At 50.4% G+C, this 27,531-nt stretch overlaps 1 protein-coding gene across 2 annotated transcripts in view; it reads left to right on the top strand.

Moving 5' to 3' along the window:
• Nucleotides 1-27,531, top strand: part of KCNN3 (potassium calcium-activated channel subfamily N member 3) — a 177,297-nt gene that overhangs the window by 43,307 nt on the left and 106,459 nt on the right. For both annotated transcript variants that reach the window (XM_079925355.1, XM_079925354.1), the window contains exon 2: nt 8,095-8,190. In XM_079925355.1, the coding sequence (XP_079781481.1) occupies nt 8,095-8,190 (96 nt within the window). The remainder of the gene's footprint in view (nt 1-8,094; nt 8,191-27,531) is intronic.

The following is a 27,531-nucleotide window of genomic DNA, read 5'->3' as shown; positions in this document are numbered from 1 at the left end:
CTTCCACATTCATTCACCCAACAAACATTTGTTAAGTGCTTATTTCATGTTGGAAGAGTCCTAGTAGGCCAGCTCTTGGCTACTTTAGGAGAAGCAAGCCCCAAACTGCCTTCAGAAAGACCTCATCATGTGTATTCCTGCCTCCTACACTTAGCACAGTGCCTGGCACATGGCAAGTATATAATAAAACATTTTGATTGAATTGCATGGAATCTTTGCCAATGTTGTAAGTGGGCAGGAAGCTAAATTATAAGCAAGCATGCAGTAGAGAATTCATGATATGCCATTTCCCCTCTGCTCAGACCTTGTAAAGGAAATCATCTCCTTAATTGGAATTATGTTTGTGGCCTTAGGGGTGACCCATCTGACTTGATATTTTGGTAGCGTGGTCTCCCAAATGACCATTTTTTCCTCCTTGGGTCATCGCACAGCGGGAGGGCCGAGGCCTGGGGAGGATGATGTCTTCTTAATTGGTGTCCTGGTCGTTGTGCTGGTTTCACTAACCATTACCAGGCCACCCTCTACTCAGACCCGAATGCCCTTGTGTTAATTGCATGATATCCCTCAGCCATCTCCTCTGGGAGTGACAAAGTGGAGGGCCACAGAGAAATGGCCCAGGCCAACTTGACTTTATGAGTTTCATTTTGAGACCGTTGGCATCCTTCATTCCACAAGCATTTCCTGCCTGCCCGCCCCATACCAGGCCTGGTCTGGGCTGCACTTGCAACAACGATGCAGACCCCCAGCCCTGACGTCAGGCTGCTGACTGTCTGTCATGCTACTGAGTGACCGGAGTTTAATGGTGACATGACTGGGGCCTCATCAGAGAGTGGGGTGAGATGGGGAGATTAGTCCTGCCCAGGAAGACTGGGCATGGAAGACGATGTTCCGATGACAGGCAGCCCGTGTGTCATGAGACTCTCTGGGTGGAGAGAGCACAGACCTTTGGGTCTAACTTCTGCCTGGGTTGGAATCTGACCTCTACTCTGTCCTTGCTTGGGGATGGTGGGCAAGTGACGGAACCTCCCCGGGCCTCGCATGGGGTTGTTCCGAGGATCTAAAGCAGTTACAACAGCGCCTGGCAATGGTAAGCGCACAGTAGATGTAGGCTGTTATTTTTATCATGTTCCTTTAGCTGTATTTGGGAGTTCAGGAAGGAAGTGTCTACCTGCTTGACACATCTCAAAATTTTGTTCCTTTCATTCAAATATTCATCATTCAACTGATACTTATTGACCTGCTATGTGCCGGACAATGTCTGAGGTGCCAGGATGTAGAAGTGGACAAACAAATTTGAAATCCTGCCCTTCTGGGGTTTCCATCTTGGCGGTGAGAGACAGCCCCTGGGACCTGGTAAAGACACCCACACAGAGAGCTCAGGAAGGTGGAAGGTGCCTGGAGCTTGGTCTCTAGGACCCAGGATGATGCTCAGCCCTGGTGGTCATTGAGCAGAAGAAGGTCTCATGCCCTCCTTGTCTGCCGAGAGAGCCCGCATCCTTAGCAAACAGCATCTTTGGGGAGAAGGTACTCTCTGAAGCTCCTTTGGCCTTGGGTCAGTCTGTATTCCTCACTTCACATTCAGGATGTAGGGTCAGTTCGGGTTCAGCTGCCTCTCTAGGGTCGCCTCTTCTGGTCCTGGTCATTCAAGGAGCTACTTGTAGGTCTTTTCTCTCAGCCTGGGCTTCCTGCCCATTTCTTCCAGGCCCTACTCCTCTGCCCTTTGTCTGCCAGGTGGGATTCAGGCTCAGCGGACTGGGGGTGGATGGAGTGGGGGAATCCCTGGCGTTTTGCAAGTACCCAGCACAGGGCCTGGGCATAGTTAAGTGCTCTGTAAATATTTATAGTGTGAATGGATGAGTGAATGAATGTTTGGCCCATTGCAGGACGCCAAAGCTATCTTTCTGAAATGCCTGGGGGAGCATCTTTGTAAATTGTTGCAACCCTAAAATGCTGATGTTGGAGGTGCATTCAGCAGCCCCTGACTGAGAACCAGCTGAGTTTACCTGCACTGACATCTGTGCAGCAAGAGAAAGGGCGTTTGGCTACAAGAGAATGTGAGCTCTTTTGTGTGTGAAAAAAGAATGAGTTTTTTCATATGCATTATTTTACTTTACCCTCCAGTATCTGTGAGAGTTGGTCCTGTTACATCTGGCTTGCAGAGAAGGAAACAGAGGCCCAGAGAGGTTAAGTGACAGGTCCAGTGTCACATAGCTAGTGAGCAGCAAAGATATGACTTGAATTCTGGCCTTTTGGTTCCAAATCCCATGTTATTTAGAAGGAGACAATGGTAATTTTCTTTGTTAGCTATCTCGTTCTATTTGAGGAGAAGTTGGCATGAGTGAGTTTTGTTGCTGACTATTTCACACTCACAATTTTATCATGTATAGAAATGCCTGAGAAAAGGAGAAAAAAAGAAAGAAATATTGGGAGTGTCCCTATGACCTGTGTATGTGTCATGGCCAGTGTGCGCCCAGTGCCATCGGCCATTAGGCTTCAGGGGCTATTTGGTCCAAGAGTCTCATTTTACTGGGGGTATTGAGGCCTAGAAGAGTGAAGCAGCTTGTCCAAAGCCAGGCATTTACCGTGGAGGAGGCCCAGACCCTCTGGGCCCTCTGATGGCAAGCCCAGGGCCCAGCTCCAGAGACCTCTTAGTTATGAAGCACCCTGGCTTCTTGGAACTTCTCCCTCCTCAGGCCTGTCGGAGATCCAGGTGCCCTTTGAAGCCCCCAGGGTCCACCCTCCCACCCCATCGTGACAGCTTTGCCTGTTTCCCCTGTTTGCAAGTTGGACATCCAAGGACGCAGAGGGTCTGAGTGATTCCATTCTGGACCATGAGTGACCAAAATAGGATTCTGCTAGCTGACTTCTGGTAGGAACCAGGCTGGGCAGTCACTCTGAGAATGCCAGGAAGAGCCAGGCAGCTTAAATCAGGCAGCTCAACCTGGGACCATGAGCCTGAGCTAAGAGATGAGCATGAGGGTGAAAGGTGTGGAGAGTGGACGAGAATGAGAGATTATGAGAAAGAGGCAGGATGAGAGCAGAGGAAGGAGGAAGGCAGGGGCTTGGTGCTGGTATGAAAGCACCAGGTTGAGGAAAGAAGCTCCGTCTCCGCAGAGAACAGCAATCACGAATGCAGTCTTCCTGGCCAGTGGATAAGGGGCTGGTTTTAATTTGCATAGCGTTAATTAGCAAGAGTGTCTAATTAGGACAACCATTACAGAGCCACAGTACTAAGCTGATGCTGAATGTCAATCAATTTTGGAGCCTCTCCATGAAATTGAAGGAAAAGTTGACCTTATTAAACTGAAAAGATTTCTAAATCAATTATTTCCCAAGTCGAATGCACAAAACGTAAATCTTAATTCAGTAGATACAGACTTTAGATGATATTACCTCTTCCCCTTTGGGGGTTCCAGCCAGTGACAAAGATCATGAATGGATCACATATGTACACACACGCACACACACACACGCACACACGTGCACACACACACACACACACACACACACACACACACACTTTGGGGAAGGCACCTGCACATCTCTACCTGGTATTTAACTTCTGTTCAATGCCCCTCTAGGACTCTGCCTGCATGGTTTTCTGTTATTTTCAAATGTTCCAAACAATATAATACATTTAGAACTTCAAAGTCTCTGGAAAATCTACCATAATCATTACAATTCTGGCTTGTCTTTGGAAGCTACAGGGCGGCCGGGAGAGCAATTTATATGGCTGGCTCAGAAGCTGGGAACACACTCCATCACAGTCTGCACAGCCTCGGGGAGGAAGGGCTAGAGTAGTTCTGAGAAGCCTCACTGAAGAAATTGGAGGCTGGAAAGGCCTGACCAGCCGGGCAGGTGGGGTGTTGGTGCACAGGCAGGGCACAGAACCTGGAAGTAGATGATCTGGAGTAAATCCTGGCTTCTTCAGTCCTGACTTGGCCGTTGGTTGGCCATGTCCTTGGACAAATTAGGTAACTTCTTGGCGCCTCAGTCTTCTTCTCTGTAAGAGTGGGTTGACGATGTCCACCTTGCATGGTAGACCCCTACAGTAGCGCTTTATAACGGGTTGTTGTCGTCAACAAGTCACAGATCTGTGAAGGGCTGGCTCATGGCTTGGAACAGAACAGGACCACGTGGATAGGGGCATCTTGCAGGAATGTGGTGCACCCTCCTTCCCTGCTAGGAATCTCCTCTACAGCACCCCTGATGGCTGTAGCCAGCCTCTACTAAGGTGACAGGAACTCACTATCTCACACGGGAGCCTAGTTCGTTTTGAAGGCAGGGGGGAAGCGTGGTATATAGAAAAACCTGATATATAGCTAAAGTCTGGGCTAGCTGTATGACCTTGGGAAAGTCACTTTGTCTCTATGACCCTCAGTTTTGTTTTGTTTTGTTTTGTTTTTTAATCAGTAAAATGGAGACATTATGACCTCATCTGTAGGGTGAGAATGTGAAGTAATCTGTATAGAAGGCATAGTCTGGGACCTGGTATGTAGTCAGTACTTAATAAATGTTAGGTAAAAATAAAAGTACTATTATTAAGTAGTTTCAAGAAGCACTTATTAAGCACCTGTTGTACTCAGATCATCAGAGGTAATACAACTGAGTACCCTGACACTTTATAGAATGACACTATATATTTGCAGTCTTTTTTTACATTAAAAAAGTAAAAAATTAAAAAATAATTGGAAATATACCATATTTACAGTTTTGGGGTCTGGGTTTTTGACTTGATATTATATCATGATCCTTTCCTGATATCTTCAAATATTCTCTGCAGAAGTGGCTTTAAGTGGCAACACAGTGTTCCATCACTGGCTATTCTCCAATTTACTTACCCACTCTAATATTTTGGGACATTTAGGAATAAATGGCTTAAAAAAACAACTCTCATCTGTTGGGATATAATTCTTAAGCATTCCTGTGTATTAAGGATATTACTCTATTGAAAAATTCTGAGTTGCAGGAGAGAAGTGTTGACCAGTTGACCACAGGACTCCCTTCCAGCCCTATGAGTCCCTTTGGCCCTTGGATAGCAGTGAGTGGGGGCTGAGCAGGTGTGTGTACATACACACATGTGGTGTATGGCAGCTAATTAGCCAGCCCTGAGTTGCTGCCATCACCCAAAGAACCATATCAATTTCAAGCTTCACTGGAGTTCAGACAGAAAAGAAAAGATGATAATTCAACATTTTAACAAATAGAAAACATTTCTAATCCAGCCAGACTTCTTTGACGTATTTTCCTGCTATTAAAAATGGTTGATGGTTTAATTTTTATTGACATGTGATTGATAGAGAATGCAAGGAAATCTGTGAAGTAATGAGCATTCCCACTGATCCAGTGCACACTCATCTCCCTATGGGGCTGGGACTGGCCGATGAGATTTCACTGACCAAAATGAAGAAGCAGGTGGAGTTGACTCTTATGTAAACGCTTTGAGTTTTAGAACAAAAGGAAGAAGCTCAAAGGAGAAGAGACAGCATCTGGCCCCTTTCCCTTCACCTCTTCCTCTAAAAATGTTGGAAATAGACTTGGATTCTGATTTCAGTTACTTTCTGCCAAAAGAAACAAATTAAAGTTTGAAATGTGCAGCCGATCCTAAATCCTTCCCTGGGGAGGCATGATGCTCCCCAGATGTCAGACCCCATTTGAGAAGAAAGTTATGGTCATTTCTGGCTCAAAAACATCATGATCTGTCCCCAGTTGATTCCTATAGGGAGGTAGTCTTGTCCTAAAAGTCTGAGTGTCCCTGAATTCACCACCTGCTCTCTTCAGCCCCAGTAGGTCTTGCGCTTTGGGTGGTGTTTCAGGCATCCAATAGTGCTTTCGAAGAGTGGAACCTTCCTGAGGGCTGGAACTGTGTTCTGTTTTCCTTTGGGCCCTTAACTGGAGCAGCAGAATACCCCCCAAGGCACCTCTGTGCATGTGCACTGAGTAGATGATTGCAGGGTGCTCTTCATTAAGTGTAGAACATGCAAGAGGCTAAATGAAAAGTGGATTATGCTTAGACTGTTGTCTCTGGGCAGGGCAGAATGGAGAATTTTCCCCACAGCTGGATGATCCTGTACAGTGTAGAAAGCTGGGGTTTGTGTATAAGCCAGATTGGAAACTTGTGGTGGGCAGGGGCCCTCTATAAATATCCTGCAGTATCCAGCACACTGTTGGACATCTAGCAGGTGCTCAAGAAATGAGAAGTTGTTGAAATCGTCATGAAAGAAAGAAAGAATGAATGAGCTCCTTCATTAGTTCTCCCTTGGGTCCCCAGCACTAGCTTGTGTCTGGCACAGAGTGGGCCCCAAAACTATATCAAATAAATGAATGGTAGATTGGCAGACACCAGGGAGAGCTGCTTTCTTTCCATCTCAGCCTGCAGAGGGTGGTTGAGAACAGGGACTTGGGCATCTGGGAGTCCTGGGTTTAAGTCCAAGCCCTCCACTGACTCTAAGTGGCTGCCATATTGGACACCCCTCCCCCCCAACGCTGGAGATCTCAGCCACCTCTCCCTCTGTCTCTGAAAGCTTGCTTTCTTGGACCGTGATATCTCCCTCCCTAGCTCTATTGTAGGTTTCATGTGGTAATTAATCATATCTCACCTTCGAAACACCTTCCATTATCGTCTTATGTAGTCATTTGGGTCTGTGTAAATGGGCACTTCTCACATTTTTACTGTTTCCCATTGAGAGTGGGCCTGAGGGGTGCGGGCAGTGCTCTGGGCTGGGAGTCAGGCTGAGAGTCAGAAGTCTTGGCTTTGAACTCTGGTATGAGCCACTCACCTCTCTGAGCCTCTGCCTGTAATATCTATAAAGCTGGGCCAGAGGCCAAGGGCTGTCTCAAGGATGGATGAGAACAAGATGTGAAACCACCTTGTAAACTGTAAGGTGCTTTGCAGACATCAGGCATGTTATGATTCTGGAGCATGGGGGCTGTTTCTCATGTGGCGTGCCTCTCTCAGGATACGTGAAGCCACAACACAGTGCTTGGAAGTACTGCCTGGCTTTCTGCTGCCTTTGCTCAGGGCTGTGTTCCTGCCTTCCTTTGGGACTGGGAGCTGCCTCTACTCCCTGGCTTCCAAATGCCCAGGAGGCACCAGCCCTGTAGAGGAGGTGAGGTAGATGATAGTAGCCAGCCCTCACAGGGCCTGGCACTGGGCTAGGCACTTTACATAGACAAATGCCTTTATCCTTCACAGCAGCCCTGAGACGTAGGTACTGATGTTGTCCCCATCTGATGTCTGAGGCAACTGAGCACAGAGAGATGGAGTGAGCAGACTGAGGTTACGTGGCTAGTAAGTGGCTACGTCAGGGTTTGGATTCTGTTGGCTGGTCCCAGAGCTCTTGCTGCTAACCACGTGGGTCCCCTAAGCTGCCCTGGGGCTGGAGGACTGCAGTGAAGGCAAGTGGCCCACCCTGTTTCCCCCAGCCTCAGCTGGAGGGACCCTCAGGGCCCTTCTCCTGCCCAGGACCCCTCTCTACTCCTGTGCTCGGCCCCCTTCTCTTTCCAGTAGCTCCTCTGCCACCCTCGCTTCCCTCCCCGCCCTTGGCCCTGAAACGGGAGATGAGAGCTGCTGCCAGGACATTCTCATTCATTCCTGAAAGAGCTCTGCATTGTCAGAGATGGAAGGGACCTCGGAAGCCTCTGGTTCAGGTTTGTTAAGAGAAAAGAGAGGCTCAAGCTGGCACAGTATTGATGCCCAAACCATATAACAGCAGCATCGAAAAGAATTATGTTCATGTGACTTCTGAGCATGTAGGCAAATATTCTAAACAACACATCAGCAAACTGAATCTAGGCATGTATAACAAACAGAATACATCATGCCCAAGCAGGGTTCATCGCAAATATGATTTAACCCTAGAAAACAGAGGCTCAGAGGGCAGCTGCTGAGACGGAGCCGGCCCAGGGCCCAGCCCAAGGTACTTTCAGGGGCTCAGGCTACCTTTGTGCTGTATCCCGCTCCCAGGAGGCGCTGGTGACAGTCTTTCCTTTGCCTTCACTGCCCCTCACCCCCACCCCTTAACACAGCCTCAGAGTAAAATGAGATGCTCCATCCCGGATTTCCCTAATCCTCTCTTTCCCTTTCTCCTGCAGGATTCCATGTTTTCATTGGCCCTGAAATGCCTTATCAGTCTGTCCACCATCATCCTTTTGGGTTTGATCATCGCCTATCACACACGTGAAGTCCAGGTAGGTGCCCTCGCCCACACCCCTTCATGCAGGGGCTATTCCTTTGCTCCAGGCTGAGCCCGTCCCCCCTCCCAAACCTACCCTTTCAGTAGCTACTTGGGTGATTTCAGCAAAAGGTATCTGAGATTGTGGATCTTCTCTTTTGGTTTGGACCCTCGTGGGAGAGGGAATTGTGAGGCTGCCCTGTGGCTTTAGAACAACTGTGACATTATCTTCAAGTGGGGATCCCAGAGGCAAACACGACTTCATGAGTTGGGGGGCAGTCCTGCTTAGAATTTTCATTCTGCACCATTCTACGGTGAGACTTGCTTTGCCCTTTCTATCTCTTGCTGGATCCTTTCTGAACTTGAGCCACTGAGTCCCCCAAGTGAAACAGACCTGCCTGCTGTGCCCCTGCATACACACACACACACACACACACACACACATACTGCACCAGACACCACCGGGAATCTGTATTTCTGACTGGTGTAGACTTTACTCCCACGGGACTCTGCCAGGGAGGAGACATTTTCTAGATAGAATAGAATCTGCTGTAGTTGAAGGGGCCTCTGTTTCTTGCTGTCCAGGAGTCACTTGGCACCCAGAGAGGTATTGGCTTAACCTCTGGGGTGCACTCCAGTTTGGCCGATGTAGGGAGGATGGTTCGACCTGGGCTGGGAACGGCAGGCAGGAGTGAGCATATCTGTAGCATCTTCTCATGACAATGGGTCTGCCTCTCACTGGGCCCTTCAGGCTGACCTGCTCTGCTGGGGCCCTGGGTAGTTCTAAAGTATCCAGATGTTTTTTCTCACATGCATACGCATCTAAATATAACTCCTGTCATTTGGCTGGAGGAGCACAGATAGATCCACATCTGGGCAGCAGGCAAGAAATTGACAAAGACCAGAACTCAGAGTCAGAAAAGCTGGGGCCGAGTCTCGCCCATGACCTCTTCTTACAGCGTGTCTTTGGCCAGCCCTGAGACCTTTCTGGACTGGAACATGTGAACTTTTCCTCGTCTGGAACATGGCGGTTTTATTCTGCCATTTATGGGTCGTTGTGAGGATGAATGGGGAGTGTATGAGAGAGCTCTGTAAACTGTAAAACACTTCAAATCTCATCGCTTTTGTCACTCAGCGTTTCTGGGCTGAGCGGCTGCACAGGCAGAGATGGGCCAGTGTCTCCTGCTCCTGGAGGGGCTCTGCTTTGCCGCTGGGTGTCAGGGACCTCTGCGGCTGGCCTGGGTGTGGGAGCCCTGGCTCCAGGCCACCTTACCTCCACTCTGTTGATAACCAGAGGACACTAATCTAGAAGGTGGGGACTGTTTAATCTCTGGGGGGGTCACAGGTGTGGGGAGGCTGAGAGTCCCAGACACCACCAAGCAGCTTCCTTCGTGGGGTCTGACCTGGGCAACGCAGGTGGGCTTTAACCCAGACCGTGGTCCAGTCAACCCCAGAAAGGAGCCAGGAGTACAGGCAGGAGGAACGGGCCAGGATCAGAGACAGGACCATGAGTCACAGTCGGGGCTCCAGGCTGGGTTCACCCCACCCCAAACCAGCTGTGGGACCCATGTATCTCCTCAACTTCTCTGAGCCCCTGAACCCTCATCTAGAGGGCGTCTATACTACTGTGTATCACCTTGACCTGTGCAGAGGGGTTGCACAGGCCAGAGAAAAAGGCAGAGTCATGAACTCATCTGTGATCCAGGCTTGAGGGAGGGGAGAGGAGCTGATCTCAGCCTCACACCCGCACGACGGTTCCACTCAACCTGACTGCTGCTGCTTTCCACTCCAGGCATTGGGATGGGAAGAGCCAGGCATCCCTCCCTCTGATTCTCTTGGGGTCCTACCCCACCTCCCTCTAGGGCTTGCAGCCTTGGCTCTCAGACCTGATCCCACCCAGCTGCAGTTGTGACCTCAGTTCTGGCCTGGTGGCAGGGCCGTGATGCTGATAGGCTAGCACCTCGCTGGGCACACTTTGTCCATCCTCAGCTCATAGCCAGTCTCTGCTTCACCCTAATTATGGGCAGCAGAGGATGCTTTTCAGTCACTTGTCTTGGCCTGACACTCACAGTTTGGAGAAACAAAGTGAAGTCAGTGGCATTAAATCCTGGCTCAGACACTTCAGCCTGAATGACCTTGAGCCAATAACAACTTCTCTGGGCTGCATCGGTTTCCGCATCTGAAGTATGGAAGTCATATCACCCAACTCATAAGCAGGGGGGGTAACAGTTGACAGTGCAGAGTGGGCCTTTATGAAGTGGAAACTGGTCTCTTTCCTGTGACCTCTGTCCCACTGCTTCCAGCTGGACCTCGTCCAGGTACAAGCTGTGCCCACCAGATGGTCACTGTCACAACTGCCCGGTACTGGCGGGTGGTTGGACTTCCTCCCTGCTCTAGCCCGGCCCTTCCTGCACTCTCAGCTCCCGCCGCCCAGCCCCTTATCCTCCCTGGCCCACTGTCACGTGGGGAGTCACCAGAACCTGGCTCCCTCTGTGCCTCTTACCTGTCCAGTGAAGTTCTTTCTTCTGGAAAGGTCTAGTGGGACCTTCTCCTGCCAGAGGGAAATGGGAACGGTTTGGGCCCAGACAGTCAGCAGGACCCTTGTATGCACTCACCTGACCATATTGTGATTTTCTGTTCTGTATCCTTTCCCCCACCCTCACGGACAATGATGCTGTTAATCTTTTTTTTTTTTTTTTTGCCGTACGTGGGCCTCTCACTGCCATGGCCTCTCCCGCCGTGGAGCACAGGCTCCGGACATGCAGGCTCAGCGGCCATGGCTCACGGGCCCAGTCGCTCTGCGGCATTTGGGATCCTCCCGGATCGGGGCACGAACCCTGCGTCGGCAGGCGGACTCTCAACCACTGCGCCACCAGGGAAGCCCGCTGTTAATCTTTGTATTTCCAGGGACCCACGGTGTCTGACAGAGAGCAGGTGTCTGCAGGGCATATTTTGAATGAAAGAATGCTGGATTCAAGCTATCTGGTTTCCAAAGCCTTTTAGACCATGACTCAGCTCTGTGGTCTTGGGCCTCAAGTTTCCACATCTGTTCATTGGGGACCCTAAGCACCCGTCCCGCCCCCCTCCCCTCCCGATTCTGTAATTCTCTGTTTGCGGTTGGTGCCCGCCGTCTGGGGGACCTGCTTCCTGAGAGTGGGGGGAGGGTTATCCCAAGCGTGATGGCCGGTGCTGATCCAGAGGGGACGCTTGGAAAGCCTCTTCAGTAGGGAAAGGCCAGCTGCTGCTTATCTGTTGGGAAGTAGGGCAGGGTGAGCGTATGGCTCCTCTCCTCCGTGGGGTGAAGTCAGCGGCCTGTGTTAAGGATATGCTCGTCACTTCCTCATCAACACCAGTTAATGGTCACTTGGCTAAATTTTAGCAGGAACCAGATGACCGTGTTTCCACCTCCCCCCAGCCCTGCCCCAGTCGCTCACATCCAGGCCCCTGGCCCTGGCCCTGGCCCAGCACACACAGGAGGCTAGGCGTACCTTCTAGAATAGTGTTCGTATTTGTTATTAGTTTGGACAACTTGTGTTTTTGAGAAAGAAGACTCTGAAACATTATTGGGAACCTCTCAACCAAACTCTGGCTTCAAGTCATGCACCTGAGGCTCGGTAGGTCCTCAGAGGTGACAGGAGGGGGCGCACCCCTCACCAGTGCAGGAGGCCCCTCCAGCCTCTGTGGGCCGGCCTGTCACCGGGACTCATTGCCTCTTGAGGGAGGCTCTCCCTGGCTGGGCAGTGTGAGTTCTAGAAAGTCTGCCCTTCCACTGAGAGGAAACGGGCCTCTCTGAAAATTCCACTCAGCCCGCCTCTCTTCTGGAGTAGGGAAAAGAGGTGCCTGTGTTTCCCTGTCGTTTGAGGATGGCTGCCCCGTGTCTCCTTGGTCTCCTCTTCTCTTGGCATCTTGGAGCACGGAGCCTTCAAAGGCCCGGGCATCTGTTCTCCTCAGGCTAGCGTGTCCTGGAAAGAAATGAAAAGCAAAATGCATTGGTTGTTGTGTTATTTATCAAAACTTTGAAAACTGCACTCTCCCTTGGAGAGTCCATTTATTCCTGTGGTTTGGTGATCACAGATCACCAGTGCAAACCTCCTCTCCCCAGGCTGCAGACTCACGTTTTAGGGACCATCAGCACACCCCTAGCTCAACATGTAACTCCCTCCCTCCCTTCCTCTCTCCCTTCCTTCCCCTTTCTGTCTCCCTTTGTTTCTTCTCTTTTCTCTCTCTTTGTTTCTTTTCTTTCTTTCTATTGAAGTATAGTTGATTGACAACATTGTATTAGTTTTAGGTGTACAGCAAAGTGATTCAGTTATATATATATTCTTTTTTAGATTCTTTTCCATTATGGTTTATTACAGGATATTGAATATATTTCCCTGTATAGCTGTAAAGTAGGCCCTTACAGTTTATACAGTTTATATGTAGTGGTGTATATCTGTTCATCTCAAACTCCTAATTTATTCCCCCTTTGGTAACCATAAGTTTGTTTTCTATGTCTGCGAGTCTGTTTCTGTTTTGTAAATATGTTCATTTGTATTATATTTTAGATTCACATATAAGTGATATATGATATTTGTCTTTCTCTGACTTACTTCACTTAGTATGGTAATCTCTAGGGCCATCCATGTTGCGGCAAATGGCATTACTTCGTTCTTTTTTATGGCTGACTAGTATTCCATTGTGTGTCTATATAATATCTTCTTTATCCATTCATCTGTTGATGGACACTTAGGTTGCTCCCATGTTTTGGCTATTGTAAACAGTGCCACTGTGAACATTGGGGTGCATGTATCTTTTTGAATTAGAGTTTTCATCTTTTCTGGGTATATGCCCAGGAGTGGAATTTCTGGATCATATGGCAACTCTACTTTTAGTTTTTTAAGGAAGCTTCATTCTGTTTTCTGTAGTGGCTGCACCAATTTACATTCCCACCAACAGTGTGGGAGGGTTCCCTTTTCTCCACACCTTCTCCAGCATGTATTATTTGTAGACTTTTTGATGATGGCCATTCTGACCAGTGAGACACTGAACACTTTATTGCTCCCCCAATATCCTCCCTCCTCTACCCTTCTTACCCATCTAGTGCATTCATTCATTCATTGTGTACTTAACGAGGGTCTACTCTGTGCAGAGCCTGGGACAGGGGCCCAGTACTCTGTGCTGGAAACCCTGAAATCACTTTTGCTTCTCCAAGGGGTTGCCAGTGTTGAGTGAATCCATGGCTCTAATGTCTTTAGTGCCATCCTGGAAGGCAGGACAGAAGGAGGCTGAGAACACAGATTTTAGAGTAGCCCAGCTTGGGTTCAAATCATGTTCTTTGTCACATTGTAGTATGTATGGTAGCCTTTAGCAAGTTACTGAATGCTTCTTAGTCTATCTCCTTTCTGCAAAATGGGACTAATAATAGTACCCACCACAGCGTTGTTGTGCAGATCAAATTAGATAATACATGCAAAACACCTCAGCTTCAATGCGGACGTATTTGCCGGGCTCACAGCATGGAAAGGATATCCCAGGCAGAAGTCTCAAAAGGAACAGAGGCCCTGAGATGAGAAACTGCAGAGTGCATTCAGAACGCCTCCAGGACAAGGTCCTGGGCAGTGGGGCCGGTCTACTCTGGAGCATGGCAGGACCAGCAGGAACTCATCTGCCTTGCTGAAGAGTTTTGGAACTGTCCTGTGGGCAGCAGGGAGAACCATGGAAGGAGTTCAGGCAGGGGAGAGAGATGATCAGATCTGCATTTTAGCTGCAGCATGGCAAATGTTGCAAGGGCCAATTTCAGAGGCAGGAAGACTAATTGGAAGCATGTTTCCATGGTCGAGATGAGGGATGGTGACACCCTGAATCAGGGTAAGACAAGAGCCAGGGCAGGAGAGACTGTGCATAAGAGATGTTGAACAAGTGGAATTGACCAGACTTGGTCAGTTATTAAGTTGGAGGTACTGTCTGTGGGGAAAGGAGGGGTCCAGCAGTTGCTAGGGTAACTCAGTGGCTGGGAGTGCCATTCATTATAGTTGAAACCGCAGAAGGAGGCTGAGGTGGGGAATGATGACCAGGTTAGTTTTGGAAGTTGAGGTTTGGGGGCTGGGCATCCAGACGCCTCCAGGCTGGTGATGCAGAGGATAGGCCTAGATGAGCAGGGAGCAGTGGGATGAGAGGAGGCATGGGACAGGTCCCCAGAGGGACATCAGAGGACATCAGACTTCTCCCAGAGGGAGAAGTCAGGGAGGTCAGAGGAGACCCCAAAGGGAAGGAGTCACAAAGCCGGGACAGAGAAGGAAGTGTCGGTTATGCCACAGGGGGGTCAAGGAGTTGGGAACCCCACTGGTCCTTTGCACCAGGCTGTGGGAAGGTCACTGTGTCCTTCCTCAGCACAGTCACTGGGAGTGACAATCACAGGGCAGTGGAAGGGGAAGGGAGGACCAAGTAGGAGGTGAGGAACATGGAGACACTGAATACTGGCCAGTCTTCTAAGAAGTTTGGCTGTGAATCGAGGGAAGGCAGAGTGGCAGCTGGAGAGGACACAGTGCTGAGGGAGGGATGTTGGTCTGCTTGTGTAGCCTGGAGAGACTGCATATGTCTCGCAGCTGTCAGGAAGAAGCCAATTGAGAGCGAGAGGAAATAACCAGGGGCCAGGTTCTCGTCCAGGAGCACACAGGAGGGGAAGGGATCAAGTGCCCCAGGGAGGAAGTGCCCTGGCTCAGAGCCTGGGGGACATGATGGGGGGATGGGGAGGGGGAGCGAGCCTTGGTGTCCTTAATGAAGCTACAGGGTCAGGAAGCTGCAGGACTGTGCCTGGCACACAGCATGGCTCAATTAATGTTTGTCTAATTAAAATGGAGGGACTGCTGTGAACCTAGGATAGGACATAGGCAGTGGCAGATTTCCCATCATCCAGTGTGTGGATGGGAACTTATAGATCATTAATTTCAGTCTGTGGTTTTTGGCCATATTCAAAGTAGAAAGCATCAATCAGATCAAGATCTGGTGTGGGCCTCCAGAGGCTTCTAGTCCACTTCAAATCTGACAGAAATATAACTATAGTGACAAAATATAGGTCTTCAACCTCATGAATTTGAAACATAGGAGAACAATAAAAGGGGAGACTTTTAAGTTATTAGATGTGTAAAAGTGGATATTTTTATTAAATAGCAATAGAGTTCTCAGCTGACAGGGAAATTACTTCAAATTGTAGGACATAAATTATATTCAAGAGACAGCTCACACTGCAAAAAGGCTCACATGCCATGGCATGATGGTCCCATAGGTTGGAGCATCCTCCTGGGTATGTATAACCTGCTGTCATAGGAACAGGGGCATCTGGAATGCAGGAGGTGTCACTGGTCCAGATGCCTTGGGGGCCCACTGCTAAATGAGTCAGGGGCGTCTTCCCATCAGGGAGTGGACTCGATGGTTCAGGCTGAGCCTTGCGCTGTGCTCTCACTTTCCCTTCTCCCTATAGAAGAAAGTGGGCTCAAGCCATATCCTGAACTTATCTGTAAGGTAAGGACTACTATGTGTCAGGCATTGAGAATCCAGAAATAATTCAGACCCAGTCCCTACCTTTGGAAGCTGCTTGTCCTAGACCTTGATCCACTGTGACCCAGGCTGATAAGCCCCAGGTATGAGGTGTGTGTGAAATACCGTGTGGTCACAGTGGGCCAGGCAACTCTCATGGAGAGAAGAGGCTCTAACCAAGCCATGTATTCACTGGGAGCAGAGGCCTTGTGTATGTTTGGGATGAAACTGGCCTGGAGCATTTCAGGGGCATGAGAGAGAAGAGAAGGGAAGGTGTGTCTGTCCTCCAGGGGAGATGGCAACTGCCTTACCCTGGTGGGGCTGGGATCTCTGTCCTTGCAGGCCCCCGGTAGATATTTCCTAAGGTTGTCCCTGGCTGGTTGGCTGATGGATTTGAATCGCCTTCACTGGGCTCACAGATGGGCCAGTGGCCAAGGGACTCCTTTAGAGTTGAGCAGATTGGGGACCCCTGAGATCCCAAGACCTCCAGATGGCCGTCTCAGCCTGCTAGGTCTGAGGACATGAGCTCCTTAACCCAGGTGTGCTGCACAGAGAGGAGGAGGGAACTCTAGGCCCCCAGGGTGGCTCCAGGACCACAGGGCTTGACAGGAAAATTCTGGATGGCGGCCTCCTCTGCTGAGCTCACGGCCATCTCCTACTCGACGCTAATGAACACTCCCTAGACAGACGGCAGCACACGAGGGAAATTGGAAATGGGGGTGTGTCCAGGGGACAGGGCCTGGCTAGGCCACCGTGCATCAACTGAGGTCGCCGCCTGCCCTCCCACCGGCCCACCTGCCCCTGTACAGCTGGAGAGAAAGGAGGAAAGAGGGGGTGAGTAGCTGCTCAGTCCAAAGGCCATGAGTCCTTGTCAGACTACCCTCCAAAGACAGAAAGCTGAGAGGATGACACGTTAGCAACCACGTCGGTGACGACGCTGTCACCTCATCTTGTCTAGTGCTTTGTAGTTTTTGGAGTGTTTTCACATGTCTTGTCAGACCTCTTGCCTGCCTGACTTCACCTCTTTGACTTTTAGGGTTCAGCACAGATGCTTCCTCCTCTAGGAACCCTTCTGGCTGCCCCCACTCCCAGGGCAAGGCGCCCCTTCTAGGAGTTGGCTGGACATGGGCTCTGACACTGTATCTCACCTGCACCGGCTCCGGCCGTATGTCCATGGTGGTGGAGGCTGACTTGGATTCACTGCTCTGTCCCACAGCCAAGAGCACCCAGCACATAGCAGGGATTCAATAGGTGTTACCAGATGAATGAACAACAAGCCTGAGGGGCAGACAGGCTGATTTATTCCCCTTGCTCCATAGAAGAGAAAACTGAGTCTCTGTAAGACTGAGAGACTGGCCTGAAGTCCACAGCTCTGGCTTGTGCATCGTGAGGGGTCAAGGGTCTCAGCGGGCTGCCCCCTGTGAGCTGGGCTGGCCATGCCCTCTGTGACCCTCCCCACCATCCTCTCATCTCCTCTTGTCCCAGGCCTCAGTCCCAGAGCCTCTTCACTCTCAGATCTGTGGCTGGCCATGGATTGCCATGGTTACCACGTCAGCCCTGGCAGTCTCCGTGTGACATTTTGGTTTTATTTGCTAAATATTTGAACACTTGGCTTTAACCCTTTCTGCCCCAGAGAGGGCTTTCCTGCCACATTGCCCCTTCCCTAGGGGCGATGGCCTCCCGCTGCTTTCTCCGGGCCCCAGAGCCCACGGGGCTGGCGTGCCTGGGGGAGCAGCAAGGCTGTTTCTTAGCTGCCTGTGTTGACTTTCTGTTTTGTCAGTTGGAAATGTCATCCCGTGTCATGCTTCTTGACAGGGCATGTGCTGTGTCTGTTAACAGGTGTGAAAACTGTTGCCCTGGGCATGTTAAGACTTGCCCCAGCCGGGAGGGCCGGTCCCAGACTTCCGGAGTCAGCTGCCTGCGGCTCCATTGACTTCCGGGCAATTGCCTCTTGCCAAGTCTTCCAGAAGCTTCCTCAGCTCCAGGACTCCAGGATGTCAGGGGTGTCCTCTGCCCTGAACCCTGGCAGTGGGACAGAGGGGAAACTGGTTTCGGGAGGAATCAGTGTTTGTAAATGGGGAGGTGGTGTCACCTCCCTTCCCACTCCTCCTCCCCTGCTGGTGCCGGATGAGGTGGTGCTGGAAGGCTGAATCCACCAAGCTGTGTGTTACCTTGGAAACCACACACCGTCCGCACCTTGGGAAGTGAGGGGGGGCTGAGGAAGCTTCTCAGGAAGCTTCTGCTGTAATTCAGGGGTACAAGAGATCACTGTCCAACATGGGCAGCTAAGTGAATGACAGTGTTGAGAGAAACAGCCCGAGAGCCTGCCCCATCCAAGGCGCTTCTACCTAGCAAGTGTCTGCCCCCTTTACAAAGTGCGAGGGACCTGTGGCCTGGTCTGTCTGGGGTACCAATCACCGTGCGAGCTTGGATGAGCTACTTCTCTCTCAACCCGAGTTTTGTCATCTGTAAAGTAGGCAGATTGGATCAGATGATCTCTGGGGCCTCTGACTGTATCCAGGATTCCATGCCTGAAGGATGCTCAGTGACAAGGAGACAAAAATGTAGGGAGAGTAGTTATGAACGGTTTCTGATAACAAGAACTGATAGAGTATGCCTTCAGGAGGCCCTCGTGCGGGACTGTCCCAGCAAACTGTCCCTTCTCCTAACTGCCTTGCTTCTCTGCCCAGAAAGGGAGCTGGCTGTCCCCTTAATATAGCCTTGAACTTGAAATAGCAAACAATCGAAAGAACAGTTCTTTGGCTCCAACATCCTAAAGTTTAAAGGTGACTCCTCTTAAGTCTCTTACAAATATAAGCTGGTCAGACATCGTAAAGCTTTTAGGATAATTAAAGTCAGTGACCGTGTTCCCTTCCTCAGCGCTCAGTTCCAGCTTCCTTCCATGAATACAAACTCCCATTTCTTCAGAGTCACTGGGGAGCGAGTATTCAGCTTAATTCTGTTTCCCTGAGAGTGCCGCTGTGTACCGTCCATGACTTTTTCAGAGTTAATTCATTCTATTTTGTATTATTGTTGTTACTATTTTCAGGTGATGATCTCTTCTGTTTTCCATCAGGGATGGGCATCAGATCCCCTGTGCAATGTCTGGGCCCCGCAGGCTAGTGAACCCCACTGCCTGGGGATGTGTGTTTGGAAAGCACCACAGGGTTCCAGGGCTTCCTCCTGATTAAGAAACATCGTGCTCAGTTATAAGCTCCGCAAGGGCCATGCTTTCTCTTAATCGTCTGTGTGACTGTCCCTGCAGTGCCAATAAAGGGGGTTGTACATAGTGGGAGTGTGATGATTCTAAATCTGGGCTAAAGATAATTGACTCTCTGAGGATTTGGGAAATTGGAAGGCATGGTAGAATTTTTAGTGTTTGGAGACTTCCTTACCATTTTCATTGCATTTATAAGACCAAGAAAATTCTGATAATTCTAGTCTCTGTTCAGCAGGAAGCTGAAGTCGCGTCTTTTTGCTTTTAAGAGAAAAGATGCAAAATCACCACTGCTCAAATTCTCCCAAACCCAGTAATTGGAAAAGAGATGAACTGTGCCGAGTTTATCTCTGAATTAAAGAATTCAATATAATTCAATCCAGCAGAATTCCATTTCCTCTGAACATATCACCAATACAAACCTGGTGGGTGGGTGGGAGGGACCCTGGGCTGGTGGTCAGTAGACCTGGGGCCAAGTTGTGACTTTGCCATCAAAAATTTTAAAAAATTATTGTAAATGTACATCATGTAAAATTTTACCGTTTTAACCATTTTTACGCGTACAGTTCAGTGGTTAGGTTCATCCGTGTTGTTGTGCCACCATCACCTCTATCCGTCTCCAGAGCTGACTTTGTCACTTTTATGTGACCTTCAGTCATCTGATGGCTCGTGGGTGTGGGGGCCCCTCTGAGTATGGTGGACTTTGTTCATACACCGCCCCCTACCAGCATCCCCCGAACTTGCCTTCACCCTGTCCCGACATCCTCATATCACAGGCCCAGGTTCTGATTCCAAGTTTAGATCTGGAAAAAGGTTTGTAACTCCACAAATGATAATAATGACAGGCTCTATTTTTGATCTCATATGTGCCGGGAATTGTGCCCTTTATGGTCTCAATGAATCCTCATGTCAGTCCTGTGAGTGGAATTCTGTTACTATCCCTGTTTTATAGATAAGACAACTGAGGCCTAAGAAGGTAAGCGATGTGGCCAAGGTCATGTGCCTGGTGCGAGGCAGAGCTGGACTCAAGTGGGCTGTCTCCAAGCCTGTTAGGCTTCACTTGGGGGGAGAGCTCCATCCTTGGTCTGTCTCTCCTGCCCCTAGTTCCTGCAGTACCAGAAGGCAGCTTGGAATTTGGGCTCAGCCATGGGGACTCCCCTCCAAAACAGGGCAAGGGCTCACATGACGAAGCCAAGGGCAGAACAGCAATCCTGCGGTAGCGCCCGGGGCCCTCAGCCCCAGCGGCACCTCCAGGAGGGACCTCCAGCCTCTGTTCTGTCCTGGGGTGGCTCCTCTGCCTGTTAGAAATCGCTTCCTTATCCTGGTTTCCCTCTTGTCTTCCTCTTGGGTCCCGGGCCTACCCCAAGGTTGAGGTCCAGCACCCTCAGGGAGCTGGGAGCTTGCCAACCCCAGGTAGCATTCCCAGCCATCAGGACTGGATGATGCTTTGGTTTCCCTGCCTCCCCTCCTGATTCCTGCTTGGCTAGAGCCTTCTTCGAAGCCCTGGCTGCCTGGCTGGGCCCCATACTAGGTCTTGTTCTTTTCTGCCCTCTCCCCACCCCCCGGCTTCTGAGAGGCTAGTTCCTGCTTCCCTGCCAGTCGCCTGGCCCTCAGGACCAGCCAACGCCTATCTGGGCTGCGTCTGGTCTTCCCTTTGGACACTGAGCCTTGGGCCGCCAGTGGCCGGGGTGGGTCAGGCTTCAGCAGCCCCCTCAGTTTCCCCACACCTCTTTCCTCCTCATCCTGACTGCCCCTGTGGTAAGGGGCCAACAGCTTCCTACCCATGCCCCCCTGGGTTGGGCACAGGACTTCCCAGGGTTTTCTTCTGCCCGCATGAAACATTCCCAGCTTCCCTGGCACTGTTAGGAGCCCTGTCTCCGTCCTGCCCCCACTCCTTTGCTCAGTGCCCTTGCTCTGCACCTGCCCAGCGGTGTGAGCTGCTCAGGACAGAGGACCACCTACCTGCTTTCTCATTCCGTTACTGCAGCCAAAGACAGCCAGTGCCCCTGACTTGCATAGCAGCCTGTTAGTTCACATGGAGTGGAATGTTTATTAAAGCCCTCTGTCTTCTTCACGGAGCTGCCAAGCCACAGGCCTTCACCCCCTGCCCCTGATCTCCCACCCTTGCTTGTCCAGTTGGCTTTTGGGGACGAGAGCTGCACCTGCCGTTTGCCTCTGTTCCTTTTCCCTGAGTTCGTTCGGTTTCAGCCCTTTGTTCTAATCTGTCCGGGTCTTTTAGCATCTCACTCAGCAGCCCATGTTTGGGGCCCTTCCAGCTTCCTGTCCTCCCACATTTGATGAGCCTGACTGTGATAGCTTCATCCAAGCCATTGATACAAATGTGGAAGCAGAAATGGAATCGGGGGAAGTAAACTTCCTTTTGTTGGATTAAAGGCAGGAGGAATGGAGAAGAAGAAATTCAAGGCTTTGCAAATCTTTCTCATTCTAAATATTTTGTGGCCTCCCCATAGGCTGTGGTTTTATGCTCCCTCCTAACCCACCCGCCAGATAAGTCCGGCTGTGCAAGCACATCGTGTAAGTGTTTACTGAGTGCTGCTCTGGTGCGGGATAGAGCTGCGAGCTGCCGGGTGGACCTGCCTCTGTGCTGCTCAATGGTCTGTGAATGAAAGGGTGAGGTGGGCGCTTGGCCACCTGGCAGGATTGGGTTGTCACAGCGCTGCCCCAGCAGGCTGTGTCACGGGAGAGTGTTGCCGGACAGCCACATGCCCCCGGGGCTCCAGCGTTTCTGAAGCCACTCTCACTGCAGCAGCTGGACTTGGCTGTGACTGCCAACCTGTGGCTGCACTGCTCACAGCCACAACCAGAGATCAGTGACCAGCCGTGGTGGAGCCATCGCCAGGTGCAGAGCAGCCGCAGCCTCTGAACTCAGTACCCGAGGCAGCTCCATGGGAGACTGGCTGGGGAGACAGGTACGCCCCTGACGCTGGTCTGCTGCGTGAGTGCCCCCTGGCCCTGCCCCTCGTGGCCCTCAGGTCCCCCATTTGTGCAACCAGGGCGGGGAGCTAAGTGCTCTCCAAGACTCCTCCCAGCTCTCTCTGGTGCCTCTTGCTAGAATATGCTAGAAACCTTATTGATGTGACAGCAAAGAGAAATGGCCACCCCTGGGTGTGTGCGTGGAATGGTGGGGGATGAAGGGGGGTTGGGCAGGGCCATATTTGTCTTCCTGCTGCTGTTAGAAATAGCAACTGCTCTCCACCTCCCCTGAGGACTGGACAAAAGGTGATAATTCATCTGACACGGAGCTATTGAAGGTCCTGTTCTGAGCCTGGCACCATGCGGACTGCAAGGTCCCTGCCCTAAATGGGCTTGGGATCTAATGAGGAGATAAGCACTCAATACTCACGGGCCTGGGCTGCCAGGTGCTGGGAGCGCAGGTGCCGTGGGTACAGCAAGGCCTTCCTCATGGGTGGGAACTAGCGAGGCCTCTGCCTCTGGGGCATTTGAGATGGGCCTTGAAAGCTGGGCGGAGTTTCGAAGGTGCAGGTGGGGTGAGGGGTGCTTTAGGGGAGGGGACCCGCTGGAGCAGATGTGGAGAGCTGGGAAAGCTCAGGGCTTCTGGGGAATGGGAGAGATGCAGTTGGTCATAAAGGCAGTGCTAAGAAGCGAAAATAAAAAGAAAGCCTGGACCCAGAACCTAGCAAGTAGGATCAGGAGAGATTAGGCATCCTTGTCTACAATGTTAGCAGCCCCTAGCTGTCCATCAGAAAGGGCTCAGGGATGGCAATCTGATGCGGGGGACAGGGAGGCCAGAGAATTGATCCCCAGGTTGCATTAGCAAAGCATTTTACCTAAGATTGAGAAACCGTCAATAGTCAGCTTTAAGACCAAGAGGTGGAGCTGGGGGTGGGAGGACTGCGGAGATTACGGTGGAAACCCGCCCCCTCTGCAAGCTTAAGCACCTACTCTGACTTTAAAGCATAGCATTGAGCTTGAGAAAACGTTGAAAAGCTCCTTCCTTGGGGGAACTTTAGACATAAAGACGACAGCAACCTGGTACGCTCTTGTTCGAGAGGGAGAGGAACGGAAAAATACCCCTCCAGAATCTGAGGTTCTGTGATCTTGTTAACGGAACACGACCCCACTGGGAGCCCGGGCCTCCTGGGGAGCCCGAGTTTGTCTTGTTCTGTCGGATATTCTTAGATGTTTAACTGCACGGATGAGATTTACAAGAACCTCAGGATTTTACAGTTTTGCTCTTCTCTCATTTTCCCCTAACCCAGGCTCCCCAGCAGCCTCCCCCAGGCAGGGAGTTCATGTCCTTCCTCTGCCTGTGGGATCGGGGAGGGGGTGTGGCGGGAATGGCCACCCTTCTGGAGTGCTGGCAGGATGGGCTCCTGTCCCCAAGGCCTGGCTGTCGTCTGCAGGAGCAGTGATATCATTCGAGGCTGACGTGGGAGCTTCTCAGTTTGTAGTGGGCTTGAAAGGTGCAGACGCCGGGGAAATGGAGGAGACGTGCTGCCTGAAGCTTGTAAAGGAGCCGCTGACTTCGAACAGGACCCCACCGTAGCTCTCGTGCCCCTGATGGCTTATCCCGGGAGACCCTGCCACAGCTGCCCGGCCCCAGTGCCGTTTATTTCCTCTTCTCAGTTTCTTTACGACCCTCTTATCAGCATCATCTAAACCTGCCTCTTTCTACCTTCTCTTCCATCTTCTCTGGCTCTCCTTTCTCGCTCTTGCAACATTTCCTGTCTTTCGTATCTAAACATGTGGTGCCTATCGCTGTGGGCTGGCATCACGTGTGTGTGGCTTTCAAGCTGAATTGACAGGGCTGAATTGACAGCCGATACTCCCTGGCTCTGGCAAAAGAGAGGAGGACAGGATATCTTATAGCAGAGAACATTCTGATCTGGGTGTCCTTTCAGGATAAATTTAGTTCCCAGGGCTGGTACACGTTCTAATTTGGTGGGAGTTCTTGGGCGCCCACGGTGGGGAGCGGATGAGCCTCTCCTCACCTGCCTGGTCCACTTCAGGGGCCACGTGAAACCCAGGTTTGTGATCATTATGTAGAACTGCAATTATGGCAACCCCGAGCTGACACAAGATTTATTCCTCTGGGACCAGATTTCCTTCAAGCCACTCTTTAGTTGTTTGTAGTTTTTGAAGCTTCTGCATTTTCATGGCTGGCCCATTTCAAGGTATAAATACCGATTAACTGTCTGTATTAGCTGTGTTCTCATGGTCCCAGGATTAAATCAATAATGACTAAAATATTAACTGGACCTTTATGAAAAGAAAATGAGATATGGTACGGAGTGGAGCATTCTAGTGTTAGAAACTCAGCTCTGCTGCTAACGGGTGACCTCAGGCAGATCGCTGAGTCTGTTTCCCCCTCTGTATGATGGGATCATAATGGCCACAAGGAGTATAGTGAACATCAGCTACAAGAGCTGGGGGAAAGGGCCCACGAGAGCCTGGCACAAACAAGGGGCTTGATGGAGATTGAATTTTGGACCCTCCTTGCCAAACCCAAGCCCTCTGCTCTTGGCCTGGTGGTCCAGCTCTTGCCTGCTGCTGACAGCTATTGAGGTGCTGGACACCTTTAGTCCTTTAGAGTAAGTCTCTGAGGCCCTTGCTGACCATTCCTATGGTGCTTTCTTAGCTGGTAGTCAGGAAGACTCCCTGGGGGCCTACCTTCCCAAACCTCTCCCCCTCCGCACCCAGCCCCATTTCCTGTTGATTCTCATGAACAGTGTCAGGAAGCAGAAATCCTGGTCTGTGCTGTGTTAATGGGCATCACGGGGCTCTAGGGAGCCTCTTGCTCTGTCCAAGAAAGACTGGCCGGTTCCCACGAGCCTGGACGCAGGTCACAAAGCCTCTTACTGATGCGTAGAGCCTGGGACCACTCAGCCACCTCGGGAGTGGGGAGTGGATCCAGGGATGGTGGGTAGAGAGTGGGCAGCCCGTGCCAGGTACACAGAACGCAGGAGGTGGCAGCTTCCTGATAGGATGGTAGTGGTAAAAGTGATAACAGCAACTAATAATTACAAAGCACTAAGAGTAGTGCTACAAGTTTTTCAAAACTTATCTCATTTAATCTTCATACTATCCCTGATTTATTCCCATCCATCCTGTATTAGTTTCCTACTGCTGCTGTAACAAATTACCACAAACTTAGTGGCTTAAAACAGCACAAATTTATTATCTTACAGTTCTGGAGTCTAAGATGAGTCTTACTAAGGTAAAATCAAGGTGTCAGCAAGGCTGCATTTTCCGGAGGCTCTAGGGGAGAATTCATTTTCTTGTCTTTTCCAGCTTCTAGAAGCTGTCTGCCTCTCCATCTTCAAAGCCTGCAACAGTTGCCCAAGGCTTTCTCACATCGTATCACTCTGACACTGACTCTTCCTGTCTCCCTCTTCCACCTGTAAGGACCCTTATGATTACATGTATCCACCAGGATAATCTCCCTATTTTATTTTATTTTTTATATATTTTTATTTTTATTTTTTTGTGGTACGCGGGCCTCTCACTGTTGTGGCCTCTCCAGTTGGAGAGCACAGGCTCTGGACGCGCAGGCTCAGCGGCCATGGCTCACGGGCCCAGCCGCTCCGTGACATGTGGGATCCTCCCAGACCGGGGCACGAACCCGTGTCCCCTGCATCGGCAGGTGGACTCTCAACCACTGCGCCACCAGGGAAGCCCAATCTCCCTATTTTAAAGTCAACTGATTAGCCATCCTAATCCATCTGCATCCTTAATTCCTCTTTGCCATGTAACATACAGGTTCTGGAGATGAGGATGTGGACATTTGGGGGGCCGTTATTCCGCCTACCACAATCCCCTCTTTGTGGATGAGGAAACCGAGGCTTGGATATTATATAACATGCCCAAACTCATGCAGCTGGTAAGTGGCAAGGTTGGAATTTGAGTTGGAGCTGCACTATCTAAAACCTGCCTTCGTTTTAAAGGGCTCCCAGGAAACCAGAGAAAACACATTCCCCCAAAATGGCCCCAAACAGTCTTCCAAAGTTGAGGGAGGGCAGATGGAAGGAGCAAACCCAGTCTGAAGCCCTCCATGCCATTTTAGTCCTTAATGGAAGAACAGACTGCTCTATGAATAACACTGCATAGGCTGAACCAGTGGTCCTCAACTTTGGCTGTATGTTGGAATCACCCAGGGAGCTTCAAAATAATACTGGTGCCTGAGTCCCGCCCCCAGAGATTGGGATTTAATTGCTCTGGGGAGACATTGAGTGTAGGGGTTTTGCCAAGCTCCCCAGGTGATTCTAAAGTGCAGCAGAGTGTGGGAATCGTTGCTTTGAGCTAATCATGGTTCACAACCATGCCCCCTACAATTATGTACAGTCTCTTGTGACCATGCCCAGGACACACCCCTCCCACCCCCAGGACTTTGCTCTTGGGCCCTTGCCCAGAATGGCCATGTCTCCCTTGTTTCTTCCTGGCAGCCCCCCTTGCACCCTGGCGATGAATAGAGCGGCATCTTCTATGCACAGAGGACCTTCCCCTTTGGGAACAAAGCATACTTTCCTTCTGTGTCTCTTGTGTCCTTCCGCATGGCTATCTGCAGAATTGAATTTTATTAATTTCCCCATTACACGTGTTACATTTCTATGAAGGGTCTCCCCAAGAAAATATAATACACTGTTTCTTAGGGAGTCTGCATCAGTTCAACTTGAGAAGCAGTGTATATGGAGTCTGATTAGAGATCAGATTCTGGAACCAGACTGTCTGGGTTCAAATCCCAGCCCTGCCAGTTCCAGCTGTGAGCTTGGAGCAAGTTATTCTATCTGTGTGCCTCAATTTCTTCTATTAAAAACAAATAGGGGGGCTTCCCTGGTGGCGCAGTGGTTGGGAGTCCGCCTGCCAATGCGGGGGACACAGGCTCGTGCCCCGGTCCGGGAAGATCCCACATGCCGCGGAGTGGCTGGGCCCGTGAGCCATGGCCGCTGAGCCTACGCATCTGGAGCCTGTGCTCCGCAACGGGAGAGGCCACAACAGTGAGAGGCCCGTGTACCGCAAAAAAACAAAAAACAAAAAACAAATAGGGATAACAATAGTACTTACCTAGGGTTGGTGTGAGAGTTAATGATTTTATCTATGTTAAAGGAATTAATCAGAAGAGTGTCGGGCACATGGGAAGACTGTATAGGTATTTGCTAGTATTCCTACTCTTGCTTCCCCTGTTCTCTTAACCTGGCCCTGTGGGATTCAATTGTATTCAGCAAACACTGATGACCTACTCGGTGCCAGAACAGGAAAGAGTAAGAAGTGTTTCCTACCCTCAAATAGCTCATGGTCTTGGGAGGGAGGGAGGGGTATTGAGAAGGAGTCAAACAGGTGGGCAACTCGTAATACAGTGTGAAAAGTTTGAACCAAATTGCTAAGGGATGAGAAGGATAGGGACATCCATGATGTGGGGATTCAATGGGACCACGGATGGGAAGTGTATTGTGAATTCTAAGCACTAATAAAATCGTAATGGGTTTTGTCCCTACTGTCTACACTTGTGAAGTTTGGTGTGTAACACTTAGACTAGTTGTGTGAATTCAGGTCAATTGTGTTAGTGCTGACTAGTGAATGCATTAATATGTCCCAATTTCTGCTTAAGATGGGAGAACTTGCCCCTGAAGTAGGGGCTGGTTC

This window comes from Stenella coeruleoalba, assembly GCF_951394435.1.
Source record: "Stenella coeruleoalba genome assembly, chromosome: 1".
NCBI classification, from domain to species: Eukaryota; Metazoa; Chordata; class Mammalia; order Artiodactyla; family Delphinidae; genus Stenella; species Stenella coeruleoalba.
Note: the sequence above shows the minus strand (reverse complement) of the source record. Positions and strands in the feature narration are given on the sequence as shown.